The sequence below is a fragment of the Myripristis murdjan genome, chromosome 5, assembly GCF_902150065.1.
Source record: "Myripristis murdjan chromosome 5, fMyrMur1.1, whole genome shotgun sequence".
Lineage (NCBI taxonomy): Eukaryota > Metazoa > Chordata > Actinopteri > Holocentriformes > Holocentridae > Myripristis > Myripristis murdjan.
The window spans coordinates 20,992,127-21,016,968 of record NC_043984.1 but is presented as its reverse complement, the minus strand read 5'-3'; the positions used below and the strand labels follow the sequence as shown (position 1 = coordinate 21,016,968).

At 40.2% G+C, this 24,842-nt stretch overlaps 1 protein-coding gene across 3 annotated transcripts; it reads right to left on the bottom strand.

Moving 5' to 3' along the window:
* Window positions 1-44: 44 nt before the first annotated feature.
* LOC115358816 (LIM domain and actin-binding protein 1-like) lies at window positions 45-23,383 on the bottom strand. 3 transcript variants are annotated; one of them, XM_030050850.1, is made up of 11 exons: window positions 23,344-23,383; window positions 18,478-18,617; window positions 15,309-15,354; window positions 11,153-11,596; window positions 5,213-5,267; window positions 4,075-4,172; window positions 3,833-3,911; window positions 3,443-3,474; window positions 3,214-3,347; window positions 1,953-3,031; window positions 45-1,907 (listed from the first exon to the last, which is right to left on the bottom strand). In XM_030050850.1, the coding sequence occupies exons 2-10, from the start codon at window positions 18,597-18,599 to the stop codon at window positions 1,966-1,968; spliced, it is 2,076 nt and encodes a 691-aa protein (XP_029906710.1). In that variant the 5' UTR covers window positions 18,600-18,617; window positions 23,344-23,383; the 3' UTR covers window positions 45-1,907; window positions 1,953-1,965. The 3 variants fall into 3 exon arrangements, with proteins under 3 accessions (XP_029906710.1, XP_029906709.1, XP_029906711.1); XM_030050849.1 differs by having other exon boundaries at window positions 45-3,031; XM_030050851.1 differs by lacking the exons at window positions 15,309-15,354; window positions 18,478-18,617; window positions 23,344-23,383 and adding an exon at window positions 12,719-12,840 and having other exon boundaries at window positions 45-3,031.
* Window positions 23,384-24,842: the final 1,459 nt, after the last annotated feature.

The window sequence follows — 24,842 nt, the reverse complement described above, 5'->3', positions numbered from 1 at the left end:
TAACTTTAGGCTACATCTGATTCATCAGTCAGTGAATTCAAGAGTGCAGACGCATTGTAATGGGTATTTTATTTAATGCAGTCATTTTCCCTGTTTGGTTTCCCTCTATAACAACATTTTTTCCCTCACCAAATATGTATAAAAAAATATGGGGGTACAAGAAGCCTAATACAGTAGAGCCTCATTTATCTGAGCCACGTAATTAATGAATATGTAATGCGTAAAACACATTGTTTACTTTGTGCAAATTTTGAAATTTCTTTTTGTTAGAAGTAAATTTCAGCCCCAGCTTCTGAACAGCATTTGAGTACTTACATTTAGTATATTGTGGAGATAGTTCACAACTGTGTTTCAATATATTTCAGTCTCTGAAGATTTCAATAATTAAAACAATATCCCCTAAAAAAAAGTGTTCAAATGAATGAGGTTCTGCTGCGGTCCATGCAAATATTCTGGTGCACATATTAAAAGAAAATATTATAAAATGTTTATATACAATATAAAACATACCACTATTGAAGGAGTTAAAAACAAATCCAGAAAGCCAAAAGAGGCAGTTTATATTGAGATCTTACACTGAAATTAGAGGTATCAGTAGGAACTCTCTTCTCCCTTACTGTGGCAATGGCAATCTAAAATATGGGACATTTCATGGTCTGTTCGGGCTAATTTAAGGTCAAATTTTGAAAAGTGCTCAGCTTCATTAAATTGGTTTGAGCTAAATACACGCAGCTGGAAAAATTGAAAAGAACAAGTGTAATGCCTCTCCATTAGAGCTGTAGTGAAGGAGCTCTGACTTTCGCATGAGATAGCCCAAATTACTAGGAACATCCCAGTGCAATTTACTGCTGCAGCTGCATGGTGCAATGTATTTTTATAAAAGCATCGAGCTTTTTACTGGTTAATATTGTTATGGTCTACTGATTGGTCTACATATGCGTCTTCAGTAAAAAGATCTCCACTTTAATTATGTGCATATTCAGGTGCTGGTGAGGGGCAAGGGCTTAATAAAGGCATCCTGCTTAAACTCCATACTGCCATGCTCCACAGTACCTTCATAAGCAGTGGCCGGGTACTTTGCCTGAGGAAGGTGACTTCAAGTAATTGTAATATCTCTGATGGAGGCATGGTAGAGAAGGACTGAGTCCCACAAGAAGAGATATGAAGGCGGCTGGACGCTGGGGAACAATGACAACACTGGTGGTAGAGATGACTTCATCCCTGAGCGAAGACAAGGCCTCTACAGTGTTAACTTAGACATTCGCTGAAACCTCATCAAGAACATTTGGTTGTTTATCTCACTTTTTAACTTATTTTAAACTATATTACTATGTTAAACTGAGGCAGTTTTTTAACAAAATTAACAATAAAATGCACAGCAATTTCATTTTACAACTAGCTGTGCTCTTTATTTTCCAATAACAGCATCTTAGTATTATTTGGGTTTTCACCGTCCCACTATGATGGACGAATGGGCTACACTCCAGGTGGTAAGGCAAAAATCCACTGAACAACTGATTGTTTCACTCTATGCAAGTCCAGGACTGCCTATTATACAATAGCATTTTAAGTGCCACTTGAAAATGATGCTATTTGGAAAAACCACCTTTCAATAATGAGCCACTGATGATGCACATAAATATCAGAAAATAAGGCCCAGATATTCACCGATTCAAGCTTAATAGAAGCCCCTTGCACATTGTAATTATGTGTCATATAAAAGCTGTATCAGATGTTTTTGCAGTATGTAATTTCAATAAAAAAACTAAAAATTAAAGGCAAAAATAGCAATATGCTGTATATACATACATATAAAATTATGATGTTTCTTTCAATTCCCCAGTAATACTATAAAATTCAGCAAATCTAAATTTGTAATTAATGTACCTATAAGTAAAATATGATGCATAAAATAGAGTGTTGTATGGTGGAAGGGCTTACAGTAAGACAATGACATTTTCTAGTTCAGACATCATCCTCATAATAGCGGTTCCTCTTGATGATCTCCTCCGCAGTCAGCTCCTCCTCCACATCACTTCCTTCCTTCTCCTCCCAGAAGCCCACATCCTCAGACGTGCGATTATTTTTTGGCTGCAAAGGTGGTGAGGGCGAGGCTGAGATATCTGGGGAGATGCTTCTCAGAGAGCCCTCTTCCACTGCAAACTTCTCTGCTGATGCATTTCCTCTCTGTTCATCTTTTTCCTCCTGCTGCTCAGGAAGGGTCTCCACGTCCTCTGACGTGGTCTCACTTCCTCTTGCTGCGTCTTCACTTGGAAGTGGAGGGGTCTTCTCCTCTTTCTGCTCCTCTTGCTTCACCTGCTGGAGTTCTGGTTTATCCTCCTCAAATGAGCGTGTTTTCTCCAGTGATCCCCTCCTTTCCAGCAGGGCTTTGAGAGGACGACGAGGTCCCCGTGGTTCCAGGTTGGTAGTGGGGTTGGGGTTTACTGCGACTGTGAAGGGCCGGCTGCGCTCCTTTAGAGAAGATGACCTCCGCAGGCTTTTCAGTTCAGCCCGTTCTTGGCTTTGGAAGGATGATGGCAGCTCTTCCACTGGGGGCCACTTGGCCCTCCAGGCTCGACCTGAAGCAATTCCTTCCGTCGCTGGACTCGGCTGTTGAGTTGCTGCCCCAGACTGGCCATCACCAGTAGGAGGGGGCCAGGCGATCCTCAGCCTGCAGGTCTCAGCAGGCCTCTCTGTCGAGGGAAGTTTCCCACTGGACCCAGTGTGTGTCTTGGTCTGTGTCTCCAGCATGGCAGTCAGGTCTGTAACTTTGGCAAGTGGGGATGACTCCACAGCTGGGGCAGGTTGTTCGGCTGAAACTCTCTCAGCTGGTCGCGTCACTGCTGCTGGTGCCTCTTGTTCCTTGGGCTTCACCACTTCATTATCTTCCTCTTCATCGACTCGTGGTGCCCACAGCTCCTTGTGAGGCCGGTGGCCAAAACCCTCATCATAGTTACCTTTAGCCTTAAACAGCTGGCTGAAATGAGGCTTGCAGTAGACATTGTTGTGCAGAGAGGCATAGTTCCCAAGACTAAAAAGCAGAAGGTAGCAGAGAGATATTTCATGTCAGTACAGCATTATATATATCTATATTTTTGTATCTATCTATCTATCTATCTATCTATCTATCTATAGGTAGTGCTTTACATAGGAAAATACGCAATGCAAAATGGCCACATACTGCTCAGTCATGTGTTGCAATGAGTAACTAACCTGAGCTTTGTGTTGCAGTGAACACAGCGAAAACAGATTTTGTGGTAGATATGCTGATCAGCCACTAGTCTCTCCAGTGGGTACACTGTTTTTTGACAAGCAATGCACGTCTCCCTCACCGGCAGGCAGAACTTCTAAATATAAAAAGGAACATACATGCATACTTCAACAAGGACTGAATATTGATTAGTTTATGCATGTCACTCACTTACTGTGAGGAATGACTCACCCTGGATGCCTTGGGTTGGTCCTTGGTTTCTCCTGTAACAGAACAAATACACAAAACATCAGTCTCCATTATGGCTCACAATGCAGTCAGAGGTACTAGGAAGAAGGGAAATCAAACTAAAACGGAAGTCAGCCTTCAATATACTATACATGTCACCATATATGCAACAGATTAATAGTCACTGGGCTATTTTACATTTAAAGTAAGTAATAAGAGATTCAGTGCAGTTGAAGCACAAGTTATCACTTCAGAGGAAAAAAAAAAAATCACAAGTTTTTGTTTCAAGCATTCCAATACAACTGTGACTCTGTTATGTCCCATCTCATTTAAAATAGTAATATGAGTCATGGAAATATGTTTGGGATATTCCCAGTCTACTAATCCACTCACCATTGTGCTCAGGCACAGGTGTGTGTTTCTCAGTTACAGGTGCAGCTATTTTTTGAGTGGGCATTTCTGGGGCCAGACCCTGTGAATGACAGACAGAGTGATAACAGTAATGTGAGCTTGCATCTAATGTTAACTCACAACTAAACAATCATAGTCAACCTTTCTACAACAATGTTACATTTTTAGTGTGCATAAAAATATGATCTGCAGAGTGAAAAGATCATGAGAGTGAAGGAACTCACAGGGTGTTTGGGTCCTTGTTTGGAAATAGCAGCCTGGTACTTTGCCATCTTATCCCTCAGAGATGTGGTCTCCAGCACCCTGTCAGACAAGGACAGGCCTATAGGCGCAGAGAGGAGACACACAAAAAGCTTTAACTAGGCCTCTGCTGAAGTACAGTCATATAAAAAAATGTGGCTCTGGTTCACTGAGATTGCAGTGTGTGGGCAGATTGAACAGATCTTTGCTCATCAGCTGCTTCAGCTAATAGTGCAGAGTTTAACGTCTTATTTACAATCAGGTTTTGGCACAAACATGTCCCCTGAAATAGCACTGTGCACCCACTTAGCCTCATTCAGTCACCAGTTGCAAGCGCATTCTGCACTCTGCATCCTCAAGATTTGCTTGTGTTAGCAGACTGTAAGATCAAAAAATGCCATGAATAATTATTGTCTCCCACAGCTCATCTGTTTCTTCATTTATCTGTCTGCCACACATGATACCCCAGACACTGCAGAATGCATGATGGAGCTCACTGTTACATTTCGAAAAATATACACAGGCTGGACCACAGGGGGCAATTACAATGCAAAACAAGCCCAGAGGGGGGTTGCATCATTCGTGTGGGAAGACATTTTTGTTGTTGCCTTTTTAAGGTGTAGACTCTGAATAATTTCATCTTCTGAGAGTTGATGTGAGATGTGAGATATCGTTGGATGATAACCTCTCTCTGACTTGCATGACTTGGTGACCATGGTTCAAGGTTCCCACACTCAGTCAATTAAAATAACATTCAAAGTCTTGCATGACTCAGAAGACTCAGATTTTGTATGTTTTAGGGTGAGGCTTGGCATTGAGCAAATGCAATTATCATAGAGGCCTCATTTTTTACTCACAGTTTTGTTACACCAAAGAAAAAAAAATCATGGTGAAATCACTGATCTTAAAACATCTGCTATATCAGCACTCAAATCTATCACAAGGTTTTTCTCAGGTTGTGAAATGTTGATCCAAATTTTTCAAAAAACATTCAAGGCCTTAATGTATTTCTCTCACATCCAAATAGTTGCCTTGGAAACTTGTACGTGTGTGTTTATGTGTGTGTGTGTGTGTGTGTGTGTGTGTGTGTGTGTGTGTGTGTGTGTGTTAACTTATCCTTACCCCCCTGCTGGTCTGTTCCCTCTGATGAAGTTCTGCGTAGTCCTGTCCTGCCACTCTAAATAACATGAGAGCACAGAATATTTATAGGATGAGCAGTTTGCACTGTACCACTTTTCCTCTATTTCGTCCAACTTTTGTCTAAGACATAAATCAAATAATCAAATTTCTTTGTCACTGCTGACCACTTCCACACACCCCTCTCCCCATCCCAAAACACACATTTCAACTTCAACAGCCTAAAAATGCTAACCAAAGTTGAGATTTTTTTTTTTTTTTTTTTTTACCTTGTATATCATTACTATCAAAAAATAAGACAATTTGCTTGAGGTGTACACACTTTCTCTTTGTTTATGCTAAATTTGATTTACTTGATGAAAAAGTAGCCCATGACAATTAACCTATTTAACATAACAGGTAATTGATTAAGATGAATCTGTAAATCTTTCTATCACCATACCAATTTTCACATAACACATGAGCAGCATCAAAGCAAAGTTCAAATCTTCAATCGGCAAGGAGTTAGAGTAGTTGAGTTCAGCATTTCAGCAGAGAATAGGGTTTATTAATGAATATGGAAATTAGTTTTCTGGAAGTGGGGCTGTTTTTCCGGCCCTGGATTTGGTCAAAACATTCTGTCAAATCTGTGCTGCATCTTCTCCCTGTTTTTTCTAACTATCGTGTTGTGATAGGTGGCGTGTTCTCTGACAGCGTGTGTTTCTGCTTGGCTCAGTATCACGCCTGATACAGAGGAGACACGGGTTTAGCTCCCCTACAGGGAGACAAGCCGCACAAACCAGTGGGTCCTGCTCTTGTTACACTTGACACGTCTTCACCCAACAGACAAGTGACTTTGAGAACCTATCTTTAAACATCCTGACTACTGATATGTCTAGTATATTGTTAACCCGAATGATCATATATGGCAAAACTCACTTAAGCAAAATCCTGAAATATCTTGAACTACATACATTACTATCAAAGTGGTTTCATATTAGAGTTTGGTATATGCTCTGAACCTGTAATCTGTGAGTTTCACGATCGAAAAGCATCCACTATGGATATAATCATATTTGACTAATATCTGAGGATATTTGGGCAAAAATATCTCTGGATTCCTGGATTTTTTGTGTAGTGAGAACAAGGCACTCCAAAATCTAGTCCTTTCATGTTGCAAGGTGCAAGTATGAAGTTTCTATCGGGTATTATTGTTGAGTTATTGTGTTCACAAGAATGTGTTTACAGACAAACAGAGCACTACCCTCAAGGCAGTTTGTTTGTTTGTGTTTCATGTGATCATTTTTTGTGACATGTTTAATGGATAATTTATCTGTGCCACATGAATCATCTAGGGGAAGCCCTTAGCCTGGACTGATTTCTGATGTGACATTTTTATTGCAGTATGCATGACTGTATTTTTTCATTTTCCTTTTAGATGGCAGGGCACACTAAACATTCCAGTGTGGTGAGGGCAGCAGTCAGCAAAACCTGCCATGCAGTTTTATTTTCTTTACATAGATATCATACATTAAATACATAATTTGCCTGCAATATCTATATCAATATTGACTTTCAAAAAACAATATTAGTTTAACCTTATCTTAGGTACCCCAGTAGAGAATGCCATTGATTTAGAGTCAACGATTCTGTAATGCACTCAGGAATAAGCATCACAATCCTACCTGCTGCTGCCATGTCTCATCATGACAACCTCACTGTGATTTATTTTACATTACTTTACAAGTGTGGAACATGACAGGTTGGACAAAGAACGAGGAACACATGCACTAAAAGTCATGAGCCACATTTTAACCCACAAAATGATAAACCCTTGGTCCCTACCAACAAGATGCCCAGTGATTTCAAATGTAATTTAATGATATGTGCATTTTATTGGCTATTACAACATCAGTGGATAATATTGACTTTTACAATATGTGTGAACTGGCAGAATGCCCTTGCATTCTTTCAGAGTAAAAATGATTTTTTTTGCAATTGCTATTAAAACAGCTTGACCCCTGAGAAAGTGACATCATGTGAAAATTCTGAAAAATTAAGTTGTTCCAAAGTGAAATGCAAAACTAGAGGGCAGTACCTTCTAAGACAGGCTCACAATCCTTTTCATCCACCCTTTCTTTGGGGAAGGGTGCCCCACTATCTATGGTATGCGGTGGTTATTTGCCCGCACAAGAACAGGGATAAGATGTCAGACTGCCAAACTGCTTTCAAATATCTTTTAATAACATTTCAGGTAAAAACTTGTCCAGAGTTCTTCTTGACAGACTGACACCAATAATTTAAATATAGTCTGTTTGGAAAGCCTTGCGTGCAATCTGGTTTCAACCTGCAACATGGTCATACATGCAGCCTCTTGAGTTTAGCTCCTGAAACCTTCCTCACACCACATTAGATTGCTTGTCAGAGCATCCATTTCTTTTCTTTTTTTTCTTTTTAAGCATCCCCTTTTGTTAAATTTCGTATTAATAATTGTGAACTCATCAGCATAAGCAAAAGAAACCATGTTGTGCGAGCCTCCCACACTATCACCTTTAGCACACTGTTCTCATTGATTCTCTTAATTAAAGGGCTTATAGCCAAAACATAAAGGGCACATGTTCCTCTCCAAGCCTGGTAATACAAGAGCTCCACTGTACAAGATGGCAAAAACAATCTTGTCATGGATCAGCCTGTTTAGCCATCTGCATACCTTTGACCAGTCAAAAGGACTGAAACCACTCCACTGCTTTTTTGATTGCAAAGAATGAGCTTTGTATATGTATGTATCTATGTATGAGCGTGTGCATGCATGTACATGTGCATATGTACGTGTATGTGTGTGTATCTTGCATGCATGTGCATCACCAAGACTAATGAGTAAATCAGACCGTGTGGCTTAGCAGTAATCCTGGACACACATGAGTGGAGAAAAGACTTAGCCAATTAAAACAGCCTGATCCTTCAGGCTGCTTCACAACAACTGTAGAGTGCTGTTATCCACCTCAGCCTCTGTGCTTGTAAATCCATTATAATAAAACACTAACCAGGTCTTTTTTAGGGACAAGCTATTAGTTAGTCACCTTACCAGTATGCTACTCAGTACTAACCGAGTAAGCATTTACAAGGAGTCTCAAACTTGTCAACATAGCTTTTTCACTTCTCTTTTCCTCTCTGTAATTGGATGTTGCATCCCAGTTGTGTTGTAATGATGTTAGTCACTGACGTATTCTCAAAAGATTGTGACATCTCACAACTTCGTTGACACCATGGCAGAAGTGACAGGAATGTTTGCAGCTAAGGAAAATTACTGGGTAAGGCTTCAAATCATGTGTAGTGAACAGAAAAATTAAATTTATTATCTACATTATTATTATCTACTATAAGGATAGAGTGATGTGGTATACATTGTATTAAAGTGTGAGAACAGCTGCACAGACCCAATTAAGGACTACAAAATTTATATTCTCCAGGGAGATTGTTGGAAACTCCTTAACTCGCCCTGAAAAAACTCAAGAGCTAATGAAAAGTGACTGAAAGACAGAGGAATTGCGCCTCAGAGGTGTGTCTTTGAAGAATGAAACAGAGGAATGCAGGAACATTCCTGAGTGAGGGCTGTTAGGGAAGGTGAGTGGAATTGGGTGGAAGTTGTTTTGGGCTGGGGGAGTGAGAGAGAGGGTAGTGGGCAAAAATGCAGAAGCCTGGAAGAAACAGGACTATACTTCAGTAAATATATGGGCCAGAGCACATGAAAAAAGAATAAGTTTTACAAGAGTGTTAGGGGAAATGGTAATACCAGAAGAACACATTAGCACTGATTATAAGTACAGAAAGGGGGCAGAGAAAGAAAGTCAGTTTTAGCTTATAGTTAGTAAAGCTGGAAGGGCAGTTTGTTACACAATGGCAGGTTATTCCTCTTCTCTTATCTTCACATTACTACTTTAGAAAATTATGTTTCATGTAATCTAATGATTTAATCCCAGGCAGTGCTTCCTACTCCTGTCAGTTGTTACTTATTTGCAATAAAAGCCAAGTGGTTACTGTGAAGCTCTGAGCTAATTCTCAGGTAGAATAGTGCACTTTGTAAAAGAAATCAACAGGACTCAGTGTAGGAGTTCAGATAACACTAAATTAATTCAGCCTCTATGTACAACTTCAGTATAACTGCACCCCAAAAGATGTGCACTGTTTTCATTTTGTTTATAACAGACAGCCTGAGCCTCAAGATGTCGCTGCAGTTAATTATCTCTCCCTGTGAAGTTGGATGTTTTCACCCCTGTTGGTCTGTTTGTTTAAAAGACATTTCAAAAGTTATAAATGGATTTGGTTGAAATTTGGTGGACAGATGGCCTGTGGTCCAAGGATCAGTTGATTTGATTTTGGTGGTGCTCCAGATCTGGGATTGTAGCCAGTAGATGATTATCAATCTTTAGCCATAACTATTATGTGCTGGTGAGAATGTCCAACATCCTTGACATCCAAGTTGGCTGCTACTAAGCACTACTTTCATGTGTTATTTTGTCAGAAAATCAAATCCTGAAGACCAATATTTAACAACATAAACCGTCACGGAGGCTGCAGCTTTAGAGGTTGGAGAACTGTTCAGTGTTGGCGAAGACTTGCACTCTGCCTTCTAGTGGGTATTTGTTTGCAGCTTGAGTCCAAATGCAACCGATGTAAAACATAGGATGAACTCCAAGTCAACAAAGCCAACAGACCAGACGAACCAAACAAGTCCTAATAATAGTCTTGTATGGAACAACACTGTGGCCTTTTATTTATGATTTACATGTTTGACCTACCTTTTGAAATTTGGCTTGCTTGTGCTATAGGTAGTGCTAGCAGGAGCTACAGGAGCGTACTGAACATCACTTTCACACTATGACAAAGTTAACTATCACCTAGACTTGTCTGTTTACAACACAGTCCAGCTTTTGAGTGTGTATTTCTCCTCATAAATCTGTCTTTTAATCTGCTAAAGGAAAATGCCCTTGTATCCGAAACAATTTTCGACCAAAGCTACTTCGTGCCACATTGTATATGGTCAAGATTTCCTTGAAAGTTGTACAACGGTCACATCCAGAGACATCTGACAAGCATCAGCACAGCAAATCCCACCATCCACTGAGTAGTCACAGTTAATGCCTGAGAGGCATGGCCAATAGATGCACAGCTGTCAAAAAAGAAGAGGCAATGCATGTCCTTTAAAAAATGTTGGCACAGTGTAGTATGCTGCCAGACAGCTAAACCATTTCAGACTCTGAAGGGAATCTGTATGAAGCTGTGAAATTTGAAAATAAAGATCACATTTGTCTTCCATGCTTAATTGAAAATACCATTAGTAGAGACAATGCACACATTATGTGGGTTCTGGTAGGTTTTCTAGTTGTTGAATAGTAACTGATCTGTGCAGGACTCACTACTTATGAGATGTCAATCATGTCCTGCTGTGTATTGAAGGGCTCATTACATTTGGTGTAAGGAGCAGTGGGAGAAAAGGTTACCAAAGTAATAAATGTTGCTTTTTTAACAGTCAGACTGTGCCTGTCTGGATAATGCACACATTATCTCAACACAAAAGTCCCTCAAATAGCTTTTTAGTAATTTCAGTTTATATGAGCAGAGAAATTAACATTAAGAAGAGCAAAAATGTCAAATGATACTTTTCCATGAGTGCTTGAATACAAGCCTTGGATTTAATTTCCTTATGAAACAATTAAATTCCACTGGCATAACAAGCAGACAGACATCTGCTGCTCCCTTGGTGACATGACTGAGATTGTGTCACAAATAGGAATGAACAGAAATAACACAATGGTGTTATTTCAGGACAACAGTCACACGTCAATGTGAAAAGAAGGCAACATCCGTATGAAGACCCGACACACACACACGCACATACACTGAAGCATGATGACAACAAATAGTGCACAAAATTGCTATGCTTACCTTGTGCGTGGCGTCCTCTCCCTTCTCAAACCTCATCTTCAGGTTACTGAGTGGCACACTGGGCTTTTCAATAAAGGCACTGGGACTGAGTACAACTTGCTCTTCGAGCTTTTCAGGACCATCTCCAAACTTCAGCTCATCACGCTCCATCTCTGTCTTCTCTTCTCCCTCGGATACTTTTGAAGCTGTTGATGGGTACTGGAAGCAGCTGGCTGTACCTTGACCTCCCTGAGGAGTCAGCTGTCTGGGGGACTTGGATGGGGGGCAGCGCTCACTGAGAGGAGCAGGCCTCGGCTGGGCAGAGGGTGTGAAGCGGGAGCTGGGTTGGCTAAGAGGTAGGGCTGAGGAGGCCTTGTCCTGTTGAAGGTGCCCCGCCTGCTCCCAGCGCTGCTTCAGAGCACTCAGGTTGCCAGTGCGCAGGGCGGGGGTCACACTGTCGAATGACTGAGGAAGAGAGGAGATTAAAAGCAATTTAACAGGGATCATGCCAAAACAAATCATACAGTATGAACGGTATTATGCATGGTAAAGTAAGTTGAGAGTACATTCTAAATATTGGGAAATGTTTGTCCACATGGCAACCAATCACATACTGAACTAAAAACCCACTCCAGCTGCAGTACAGTGGAATATAGGAGATACTGGAAAAAAGACTTGGCTACACTGACAAATTGACAGATTAGGTGAACAGCTGTTTAAGGAAAGCTGGTCCAGGAAATAAAAGCTTTGCTGTGGCTGCTGCAGGCAGTGGTTGGTTCAAGATGGAGACAGCAGGGCTTTTCAGCTGCATTCCATTCCACACAACAACTTTACCTTTCCCAAAAACAACCGGGAGGGCCCTGCTTGCTACTCAACCAGCCATGACTACATGTTGAGCAGCAAATAGTACAACAGAACAATAGGAAAAAACATCACTGCAGTGTGGCTGACAGAGAGGTCCTACATGACAAAAAGGAATGAGAAGTTGAAGGATTCATGTCTTAGGAAATTACCCTGAGATTCACACTCTAATGAAATAATGAACCTTGGTCAATCAAGGGCTTTTTCAGGGAAGCTTCCTGGCCAACACTGTAAAAAACACAGGTCCTCATGACACATTTAACCACTAATATGACCCTTTGTTTCTGTCAGCATTCAAAATTGCCAAGCAAAGGTAAAAAAAAAAAAAAAAAAAACTTTTCTACATCTAGCATTCAAAATAGCACAGCATAACCACATAGAAATTACTCTTCTTCACTTCATACAGCAATCAGTCCTTTGAAAACACATAATTAGCAGCTCAAATCCATAACCATTTTAGCAGAGAATGTATACAATTACAGATTTACTATGTAGAAACAAAGAAAAAGAAAGACAGGAAGAAGGAAAGAAAGAAAGAAAGAAAGAAAGAAAGAAAGAAAGAAAGAAAAAGATGCCAGAAGAGTAAAAGAGAGAAAAAAGAAGAAGAGGGAGAGAAAACCCAAAGTGGACAGAAACCAGGCAGACAATCGCTGTCTTTGTGAGGCAGAGAGAAAGAAGGGGACAATGAAAAGATTATTCCCTGTTTTAAAAGCAAAAAGGAGAAACCTCTGTGAATGCAAAGGAGTGGCGAACCAAGGTATAACCAGAACTAGACAGCAGGGAAAGTGAAAGTCCTCTGGCTGGTCCTTCTGTACAGGTCAGAGACAGTGAGAGACAGAGCTCTCCCAGATGTTAGCAGCTTGACAAACTCTGCCTGTAAGAACTAGCCCAACCCCTTTACCACCAGGGCAGCCAGAGAGAAAGCAAGCAAGACAGAGAGGGAGAATACCCAGGAAACCAGAGCAGGAAATGATACATTCAGGGGAAAAGTTAACTCTTTGTTCACTGTGTCGGTACTGAGCACCAAAAATAAAACAAGTGTGGAGTGAACTTAAATGTGCAATAAAGTTATACAAGAGACCAGAGGAAAGGAGTGAATATACTGAACAATATATATATATATATATATAAAAACAGATTAAAATAAATAAACAAGCACAAATGAGATTTTTGAGATAGCAGTGATTTAACCAGCATAACTAGGGACAAAATGCCTCTGAGCTTTAAAACACAGTCAATGAAATCTTAAAATTATTTCTAAAACTGACTGGCAATCAGCATAAAGATGCTAAAATTGGGATGATACAGTCTGTTTGTTAAGCACCAGTTAAAATCCTGGCAGCTGTGCTCTGTAAAGCTGAAGACAACAGATTGGCTTTTTGATTGAGGCAGGTGTAAAGGGAGTTGAATTTGTCTAAAAGAGGTGATATAAGAGCATGAATGTCCGTCTCTGAGTTGGCCAAGGATAAAAATACACTTTTTTTTTATGTAGTCCTCAATTGCATGGCACAAGACTTTACTACCCTCTTGACCTGATCCTCAAAAGTCAGATCACTCGCTAAAACAATCCCTTGTTTTAAGACAGCTGATTTAATTTGAGAAGATAGATGGCCTAGTTTGTTTTGAATCACATTTCTGAGGCTAAAAGGACAAAAAAAAATCTGTGAACTGTTGCGTTCTTAGTGTTTCTGAGAACAGTACTTCATATTATGGTGGCAAAAGCTGAGACTGTCAAGGCTGTTTACGTAAGTGGGTTCAAACAGGACACAAAGCTAGCCATCCCCAGCATAGCCAAGTCTTGTGTTAGGTTTATGGATTACAAGGCCAAGAGGTGGCAAGTGTTGTGACAAAATGACCAAAACCAGGATGTGATGCAGTCCACAAAAAGTAGAATGAATTAGAAGATCAAAAAGTTGATTGTAACTCATTGATGTGAATTTGAAAGAAAGTTACTTCATCAGATAATTTAAAACAACCTTACTGCAATAAATATTTAATCCTGCACAAGGTATAAAAATTGCATCCTGACAATTTCTTCTTTATGCCAGACCATTATAGGGAAAAAAGAAATATTCAGTTAATTATCTGCATGCTTGAAAAGTTATCTTACTTAATCACCATTAACTCAGGTTATTTAATCCCCTCCCCCACCTACACACACACTAAACACACACACACACACACACACACACACACACACAGACAGATGGTCTGTTGCACTGCTCATACAAACTACACTCAGACAGATAGATCAGGAGTGTTAGCTGCCAATATTTCACAAGAATTCTGCACTCCCTTAATATAGGCATTGGCTCATATCCATATTGGCACTGTGACAAATAATATATTGTGATACAAGTATAATAATGAACTTCTATCTATCTGTCTACATCATAATAAATTTATGATGAATCATGTTAATTCTCTTCTTTAACTATTGCGTTTTAAACACTACATCTGAGTGAACCAGCTACCAGAGTGAATAACCCCAGACCACCTTGTCATTGTCATCACACAAGCCATCATGAAACAAAAACTGTGGGGGGGGGGGACAAAAAAAGAAAACATGTTTTCAAGCAGCAAGGTCACACACATTTGCCAAACACTCAGCAAACACACAGCAGTATTACCTTAAATGTCTGCATGGTCCTTCTCATATTAGCTGATCACCTGCTCATTTATTCCTGATCCAGGTTTGTCTATTAGTCTTTGTCACTCACAAAGAGAGCTAACGCAGAGCTGAGGCTGTAGAGAGCATTGTCAGGGGATTACACTGAAGTAGGATTATGGGTTTGATGTCCTGCCCACCTCAACAAGTGGCCAATTAGAGGTCAACCCGGACGGGACATTTGTCCTAGACACTGTGTTAACATGTGTGTGTATGCATTTGTGTGTGTGTGTGCTCCTTCTCAGTATGCAATGGTTACATAAAAAATAGCATCAGCAGCAGTAAAGGACCACTGCTGACCTAATCCACTCAGACATACTCATATTACTTCAGTCAACATGATTTGGTTCAGTCAGAGAGGCCAAACAAAATATATTTAAGCTAGCAACCTCCCAAGCACCTCCATTCCCCCTTGATATAGCTGACATAATGTTATATCTATAGTGTGCTTTTTGTGATGTGGCAGCCCAGCCCACCACAGCAGTGCCTGTAAAGTTGCTTCTAGATTCATTTGGGAACTGTGGATTATTTTTTTCATTACCACTACATTGAGGACTTAGGCTCAGTAAAAATCAGTGTCTTTGGGGGAAAGTGTAAATTAAAAAGTCATCAGTGGCCTCTTTCAAAATCATATCATAAAATACTTACTCCTTTTTTTCTCTCAGCACTTGACTCCTCAGCAGCCCTCTGGTACCTGAGAGGGACAGAGAGAGACAGTGAACAACACTGACCTCTGGTGATCCAGGAAAGGGCTACCAAGAATACAGGCTTTCCTTGAGGGGTCGTCACATTTCTCCTTTCAGGAAGCTTGTGTGGTGTTCAAGCATTGGATACCATTAAACATTCATTTTTACAGGCTGTACCATCTATTTTACCATCCTCAGAGAACTTCTAGCTGCACTTGTCCAACTGATCATATTTGATTTCAGTCTAGGTTTGATGGTGATCACATTGATATGGTCAAAATCAAGTCAATAAAGATTAGCTTTTGCTGACATGCACTTTAAGAAACATTTTATAAGGATGAGATGAGAATGGGTATCAATTAATCACATGGCTACATAGTTTTGAATTTGTTATTAGTTGCTATTTTTATGTAGATTTCAATTTTAATTTCAGTTTGACTATAGTTTTAGTTTGCAGTTGGGAGCTTATTAATTTGTTCATTTATTTATTCATTTGTTTGTTTGTTTGTCTGTTTGTTCATACAAATATGAAGTTTTAAGTTATCTTTATTTTAGGGGCAGTCTGATGTTGTACAAATGAAATGCACGTACAAATGCAACAGCAACCACAATTCACACCATTTAGCTCAAATTAATCTCTAATAGGACTCTTGGGTTTTCTCTCAGATACACTATATGGACAAAAGTATTGGGCCACCACTCTTGATCACTGAACTCAGGTGTTTCATTCAGTCCTATCACCACAGGCAAATAAAATCAAGCACATAGCCATGCAGTCTGCCTTTACAAACATTTGTGATGGAATGAGTCGTTCTAAAGAGCTCCCTGAATTCCAGTGTGGTGCTGTAATAGTAATGGAATGGAATGTCACCAAAGCAACACGTCGGTTTAAGACATTTCTTCCCTCCTAGATATTCCACAGTCAATTGTAAGTGGTTTTACTGCAAAGTGGAAGCGTTTAGGAACAACAGCAACTCAGCCACCAAGTGGCAGACCACGTAAAGTTACGGAGCGGGGTCGCCGAGTGCTGAGGCACATAGGGCCCTATCTTGCGCCAGACTCCCTAAACCCGCTATTTGCGGATTTAGGATTTAGGAAGAGGCGTTCCCCCGTAAAGGTTGCTATCTTGTGCACCTCCCGCTATCCGCAAAACACCTCCGCTACCTGCTATATTATGTATAGGCGTGTTTTGGGCGTTACGCCAGTTAAACCAATCAGTGTGCCAGGTGCCATTGCCTTTAAGGGCAGGCTGCGCTATCCTAAATCCTAAATCCTAAACCCGCGATGGAGAGAGGGAGGTAGATTTCCTCAAGGCTTCGACTGAGGCTAAAGCAAGTTGGCTTTATATACATATTATATATTATATTATAGGCGAGTTAATTTGGGAGATGGAGCCACATGTGTCCAAGTGGACATGTCACAAGGTTGTACTGATTGAGTAAAATCCCCGGGTCACACACCACACACAAGAGGCAGAGGTGGAACTATGTGTAAACTAATTTATTGACAAGGTAGATTGGGCAAATAAAATATTAAAATAATAATAAAAATATAGCACAGCTGCTGGCTTATGATAAAACAATAAAACGTGCTGGGGTAAGTGTCCAATTAAAACCGTCTTTCCTCTAGACAGTCTATATGAGTAATATACTCAGTCCATTCCGGCGGCGTCCCGGTATCAGTCCGACCGTGTGCGTGGCGAGGCTCCGTCGGGGCGCGCATTGAAGCCGCCTGGGCGCGCTCTCGTAACAGCCCAAACTTTAGGGATAGCGGATAGCGGGTGGTCCGGACCACCCGCTATCCGCTATCCCTAAAGTGTGTGCGCAAGATAGCAACTTTAGGGATAGCGCATGAAACACACCCACAGACACACCTCCAGGCGCAAATGACGGAGTCGGCATAAGGATAGCGGGTAGCGGGTGGCGCAAGATACCGTTTAGGGATAGCGGAAGCTCCTAAATCCGCAATTTACGGGTAGCGGGTAGTGGCAGCGGATAGCGGGTGGCACAAGATAGGGCCCATAGTGCGTAAAAGTGGCCCCTTAGTTCCAGTGAAGGGAAATCTTAATGCTTCAGCTCACCAAGACATTTTGGACAATTCTATGCTTCTAACTTTGTAGAAACAGTTTGGAGAGGGCCCTTTTCTGTTTCAGCATGACTGAGCCCCAGTGCACAAATCAAGCTCCATAAAGGCATGGCTGGGTGAGTTTGGTGTGGAAGAACTTGACCGACCCGTACAGAGCCCTGACCTCAACCCCATCCAACACCTTTGACATGAATTAGAATGGAGATTGTGAGCCAGGCTGTCTTGTCCGTGTCTGACCTCACTAATGCTCTTCTGGATGAATGGGCAAAACTTCCCACAGACACACTCCAAACTCTTGTAGAAAGCCTTCCCAGAGGAATGTACGTTGTTATAGCTGCAAACGGGGTCCAACTCCATATTAATGCCTATGGATTTAGAATGGGATGTCAGAGAAGGTGTAGAGTGTAGGTGGCCCAATACTTTTGTCCGTAGCCTATAGTGTACCTTCATCCTGAGTTGAGGCAATGGCCGTGACACCTCTGAGAGCAGGAGGTGCTTATGGGAGCAGAACAACAGAATAGCACCATCCAGTGAAGTAAACGGCAATGAGCAAAAATAGCCAAAAATAGGCTATATTATCTTTTACACTTACATATAAACAGAAGCCATGAACCTAAAGCATTTCATGTATATTTGAGTTTTACAAACATGTAGTTTTAGTTCCGCTTTTTTTCCAAAAAGCTTCATTTTTATTTTTCTAAATTTAGTTTTCAGCTTTTTGTTGTTTTTTTGTGATTATAACCTTGGTTATAATTAGCTAACATTTGCTAACACGTTAGCTAACGTTCGCTAGCACGTTACCGTTAGCTTGGTAGTGTTGGCCGTGTTGCTAGGGACGCCAACGTTAGCTAACGTTAGCTAAAGCTAGCGTCTCTAAAAATGCCGGCTATTAAAGTTCCGGAACTCTCTCCTTCGGGGTAGTTCCGGGAGTGGAGACACCCCAACATCAGCCCCGACCCTGTAAAATTACACCGAAGTTCCTGCGGTGGAAATGGGCCTAAAATGAATAATTATTGAAGGCCATGTGATCAGCTGGTGTTACTCACTTGGAGAAGCGCTCTGCAATGGCATTACTTTTCCCTCGGCCGCTGACCAGTGACAGCTCCTTTGCTGTGACTCGTAAGGACTGTGTAGCCCAAGACCGTCGATTGAATGGAACACTCTCCATCTCTGGCAACTTGAATTGCTGAAACACACACACACACACACACACACACACACACACACACACACACACACACACACACACACACACACACACACACACACAATCAGTGTGTATTACTAACCACATGATGACTTTCCACTGCCTACACTTACTTCTTGACCTTTTACCTAACCTGGGACCCACCCTGTTAATACTTTAACCATCAGCCTATTTTAATTCTTACTCTGAATCAAGCCCTTCAGCCCTTATATGATCCCTCCTCAAAGTGAGGACCAGCCAAGGCCCCCAATCCTCAAATAATCCTACTACTTATACCCAGAAAATAAAATTGTTCTCATGAGCACAATAATTCAGGGGTAGGTAGACTTGCACAGAAAATGGATCCATATTCATTCCCACACATTTAAATAGCCTTCAAATATTTTTACCCCAGAGTTTTTAAGAAATTGGCAATCATCTCTTCTTCATATTTGCTGTAAATTAACTCCCCTCACATGTAACTTTGAGCAACTTGGCATCTAAATGCTAGGTGTTTTAGTCATCCTGACATTACTGCATGGCAAATCAGGTACAGCTAGACTCTTCAAAAGCCACTATCAGAGTTCAGTTCAGTGCCAATATACTCTAAGTGGCCACTTTATTAGGTCCACCACCACTATCTAATGCAGTTCAGTGCAGCAGCTCTGCCATAAATTCTACCTTTTAAGAAAGTTAATCATGTTCAGCTTTTGTTGATATTGTGGAGAATGTTTAAGTTTAATTCTACGTTTATTATTGAGGTTGTAGTTTGCAGAGGTTTTGTACTGGACAACATTATATTGAGAGGTATTTCTATTTTTTTGTCCACCCTATTTATATACATGAGGGGGGACAGAATATTAGAAACACCTCTAAATAGAATGCAGTCCAGTACAACAGCAGCACTAACTATGACCTCAATGCCAAACACAGAATTGAACGCCTCTATTACTATGACAAAAAGAAAACCCAAGCATTAAAGGCATCAGAAAAGTAAACTTTATGACAGAACGGCCATATTGGATTGTATTAGATTTACAGGTGCACCTAATAAAGTGGCCACTGAGTGCAGTTTGTAAGTATACAAGGACTGTATACTGGGTGTCATCACCCACTACATCCCATACATGTTGACATATGAGTGCATGCACATACACATGCGCCTTTTTTTGTATACACATATGCAGGCACACAAACATACAAGCATGGTTTGCAAACTCAAGTCTGTAGTTCAGGTCTGCATGTTCAAACTTGCACTCCAGATTGCGCCACTTGATTGCAAGATGGAAATACAAGATGTTAGCAGTGAAGCTGTTATTTTCTGAATCTTAACATATCATCAACCTGACTCTTGAGTGGATAACTTGCAAAATGGGAGCATTTACAGAGGACCAGAGAATGGCAGGGTGCAACAACTATACTGCTTAATACACAGTTTCTCTTTAATTGCGCTTTGACAGACCCATACTTAAACGAGTGCCACAGACGGATGATAAGCCTTTAATACTGTCCTTTTTTTTGTCTGGACGGACAGAATATTCTAAAAATCCAATAATGTATTGTCTTCAGGCTACAAATCCCTCTTTCAGTACATAGTGAGCATGTCATTACTGTGTATTTCAAGATAAATCACCACCGCTGTGCTCAGCGGGTAGGTTTTTTATCAACAATGGTTTCTCTGATTATCTGGGTCTTTTCACTGAGGTGCAGCTATTACATCATCATCGAGACACAAAGAGACACTGGCAGCAAATAAGGACTTTGGACTGAACTGGCTGTCGACAAATCACTGGCTCTGTTATACTGGGGAAAATAAAGTTTTAAATCATTCACAAATACAGATCCACATTCAGCTGTGCTGCCAACAATTTCACTAAACCCAAAATGTCATTTAAACTTTGCCTCCATGCTTTAGCTCTCAATTAGTCCAGGTTCTGTTTGTTTTAGATCAAGCATTAAACAAATATATTTTCGTATTTAATTAAAGCATAAGCAGCTGTTAATATCAAACAGATGCACCGTTCATATGTACATAGCTCAATTTAATCCCAGATATCTAGACATTTTGACCTGTTTTAAACATTTAATCATCATAAAACTGTTTAATGGATTACCTATTAAGATAAAACTTGTATTCAACTTTCAACCTTAATCATTTAATTTGTAGAGATCCACCGTCTATCAGGTACTGCCAGGCTCTCATTCTAAGGTATCAAATTGATTTCTCTTGACGTCAGTACTTATAGTCAGTGGCGTTCCAGGTATTTGCACTGATTTCATATGTATTTGTTTTACTTACTTCTATTAACCCAATTAGATCAATCAACAACTAATATTGATTTACATTTATTGCCTTCCTAGCATGCGGACAAAAACAAGGCTGAGGTGAAAATAAAAGACAAACACTCACAAATAACCACTATGAAGGTCTGAAGGACTGTCTAGTGCTTGAGCATTTCGGTTAGGTTACTTAACAGTGAAGAGCCGGTGGGCTGTTTACTGTTGTTTTAGGGCCTGTGGCCTGATTAACAAGTTAGTTTACCTTGTCTGTCAGTCAGAGGGTTACTGTGTGCTGTGTAAAGTTATGAGGAAATGAACAACAAGGTTTAAGTGTTTAAAGACTCTCTAATTTAAAGGCCTCGTTGAGAAGGAGCAAATGCACAGGGGTGTATTATCCCCACTGATTCATTCCTTATTCCACCGATATACACCTTGGACAGATCACACTCTGTCACAGGGCTAATGTAGATAGACAGACAGATTCATACCTATGGGGAATTTGGAGCTTCCAATTGCCCTGACTTGCATGTCCTTGGACAGTGGGAGAAAAACTGAAGTTCCCAGAGAAAAGCTTACATAAACACCAGGAGAACATCCTGGTCGACACAGGAAGGACTCAAACCCTGGTCCTTCTTGCTATAAGTGCCTTATACGTCATAGAAGAGGATAGGTGGAGGTTGAACTGTCATCTAAAAATAAATGTATGACTTATCTGCCAGCAGGATGAAATATTGGTGATATTTAGGGTGCGGCCAAATTATTCTTTTTCCTATGTGTGACGGAGGACATGACAATAACTCTTGCACTCAGTGACGCGCCCTCACTTATGTATTTATTAATGGTCAAAATTATGAAGCTGGCCTTTGTATATTAGATTTAAGTGGTCATGTATTCCACATGCAAAAACCTGCTCAATTCTAACAGGCAATGTGGTGCTTTATTTGTTTATGTAATTATTTTAATTGAGCTTTGTTGTAGTCCTTCCTCAAAGGCCACACATGAAAGAGACTTTGAAGCTGAAGGTACGATTATTTGGCATTAAAGAGAGCTGCAGAGGATTTCTGCTCAAAAGGAAGCAGTAAACCATTTCTTCTCAGAAAATTTGTGAATGTAATCTTAAGTAAGCGGTCATGGACACAATATCTGTATATGTATGTATGGAAATATGTTTTTTTTTTTTTTTTTTTTCCTATTTTCATAATCAATTGTGACTCAAAATACAGACCAATTTTTCTCTGATATGTACAAACATTTCCAACAAATGCATTACTGCCTGAAACACATGTAAAAAACAAAACAAAAACAACAACAACAAAAAAATCATAATTATTTATCACATAGGCTGCTTTAAGTCAAGGTATCAACAGATCAGGCAAAAATATCTAAAAGTGGCGAATTATTTTCAGTCCAAAACTGATGATGATATGTACACTAAGTCACTAGTAGGGTGACAGTGTTTCAGTGGAGGAGGCAAATTGTTGATTTTCTGAACAGGCCACCAGTTGCCTGTGACTGTAACTTAGATAACCTAAAACAATCAGCAGCTTTTGTCCTCACCTCCTATTATCAGTGAAAGTATAAGATTGATTTAACATAAATTAGACTGACCTTTAACCCTCACTTTTAGCCAAGTTCTCCTTAGCAACATGTAACCACAACAAACCCAGATGCGACTCATAACAAAGGAGAGGTCCATATTGTGCAAAACATGATTGACGTTCAAGTACAGCATGTCTAACTTAGATCCATGAATCACAAAATTGTGTGTTTATTGGAAAATGACCGTATATGAACAACTCAAATATCTGCACTGTGCCAATGCCAGAAAACAGAAAGTGATACAGGACACATATTGAAGACGGTGACATTGAGTTCTCCCCAATGCTGATTGACCTACATGTTATTTGAAGAGCGGTAAACGGACAGGACAGGTAATACAGGACTGTCACAACTGCCAAGTCTTAGTGGTGGAAGGAAAACCATCTTGCAGAACCAGATAAAGTTTGTATTAGTGATGATCAGCTGACTTTTGTGGATTTGACCTACACTACTCGACTTTACTTAAAATGTATTTTTTGATAACAATTAATCTTTCACATAGTTATACCAACAATGTGTGAAACTTGTTTAGTCTGAACTATTGTAATTTCTGGTCTATTAGTAATGAAAATTCTTGGAGAAATGGAGAAATTCCCTCAAGTAATAACAAACTGGGCAGGTGTGTTACACAAGAAAAGGCACAGGGATCTCGACAAAGATGGGAAATTCTTTGAGAAGCAGAAAAGAATATGCACACATGCGTGAAGTATAAATTCAATGCCTAAACCTTACAGGCTCACCCAGCTATTAAAAAGTCTCTATTTTGCATTTTGAAAAACACACCCTGCTCTTCCTCTTTATATATATTTTACCTGTTTTCACTTCCTAGATTTTAGCGCTCCCTTACCTGTGTGAACTTCCGACGAGTCACTCTTTTTGTGAAACCTTGAGACACCTGACACTTCCAGTGAGTGTGTCACAGTCCACTGGAGTGTAGGAGGTGGAGTGAGCAGAAAGGTGCCATGGGAGTGGAAGAGACAGGTCATGTGATTTTCTGCACCAATGACCTTAGGTATTGCATTTCCCCTACCTGGTACATTTTTGTCTGAGAGAGAGAGTGAGAATGAGTGAGTGAATGAGAGAGAGAGAGAGAGAGAGAGAGAGAGAGAGAGAGAGAGAGAGAGAGAGAGAGAGAGAGAGAGAGAGAGAGAGAGAGAGAGAGAGTTTTACATGCCCCCAGCAAAGTTCCTGAAAACAATAGGCAACAAAACCTTAGGCAATAACCTTAATCAAAGTGTGAAGACAGAAAAAAGTAAAACTGAACCATTACGGCTATGTGTCGTTTTAAACAAACTAATTCCTTCATGAACATCATGAAGATGATAAAAGGAGGAGGCAGGGATGATAAATAGGAGAACAAGTGAAGAAAAAACAGAGGAATGGAACAGAAATGACAGTAAAGGAATGGAATAACAGACATACTGTGTTACCCTGTTTGCCCACTTTTGGTGAAAAACTCATTCACTCTACATTATAAAACATAAAGAAGTGATTCAGGCATTTTTGCACACTTTAAGTAAGATCATTACCTATTTGCATTGTATTGAGGTCTTCGGAACTGAACGGTTGGGTGATGCATCTCTCCTGTGAATGTGAACAGTGTCTTGGCAGGTGTTATTGCTGCTGCAAAAATCTAGGCAACTGCCCACAGTGACAGATAGATTCAAATGAAAAATTAAATGTGTGTGATCTTCTATCCCCGCGACCCTAGTGAAGATAAGTGGTTTAGAAGATGAATGAATGAATGAATTAATGATCTTCTATAATTTGTTGCAATGGGTATGAAAGCAGCCATTGTTGCACATTGTACAGAAACTGGATGATTGTTACACTTTTCTTGCATGAGGGCAAAAGGATGGCATGGTTGTGACCACCCTTTCAGCTGGAGGATCAAGGTTCAAACTCCTGTGCTGGCATGAACAAGCATCCACACTGCTGGACTGTCCTGAAGCAAGACACTTTAACCCTTCCAACTTCATGTAGTGCTATAGTAGCTAACACTTCACTCTGAGCTGCAAATGCATTGGGAATTGCCCAAATGCAATTAACAAAGTTTGCATTTTTGCTTGTTTGTATTTATGTTTGCATTTGTTTGTATTTATGTTTGCATTTGTACTGTAAATAGTTTCAGCCATTGTACCTCAAAACATTAAAGGGATTATGCTAGTTTGAAAACACTGTCCATTATAGATTATTATGCCTGAATACAAACTGTGCTGCAGAGATTCATCAATCAATGGTTCAAAAAGCTACACCAAAGCATGAAATGTGATGTAAAGGGGACAAAAATACACAAATGAGTTCTCAAATCTCTATAATGCCCTCAATATGTGCAGGAACTGACAA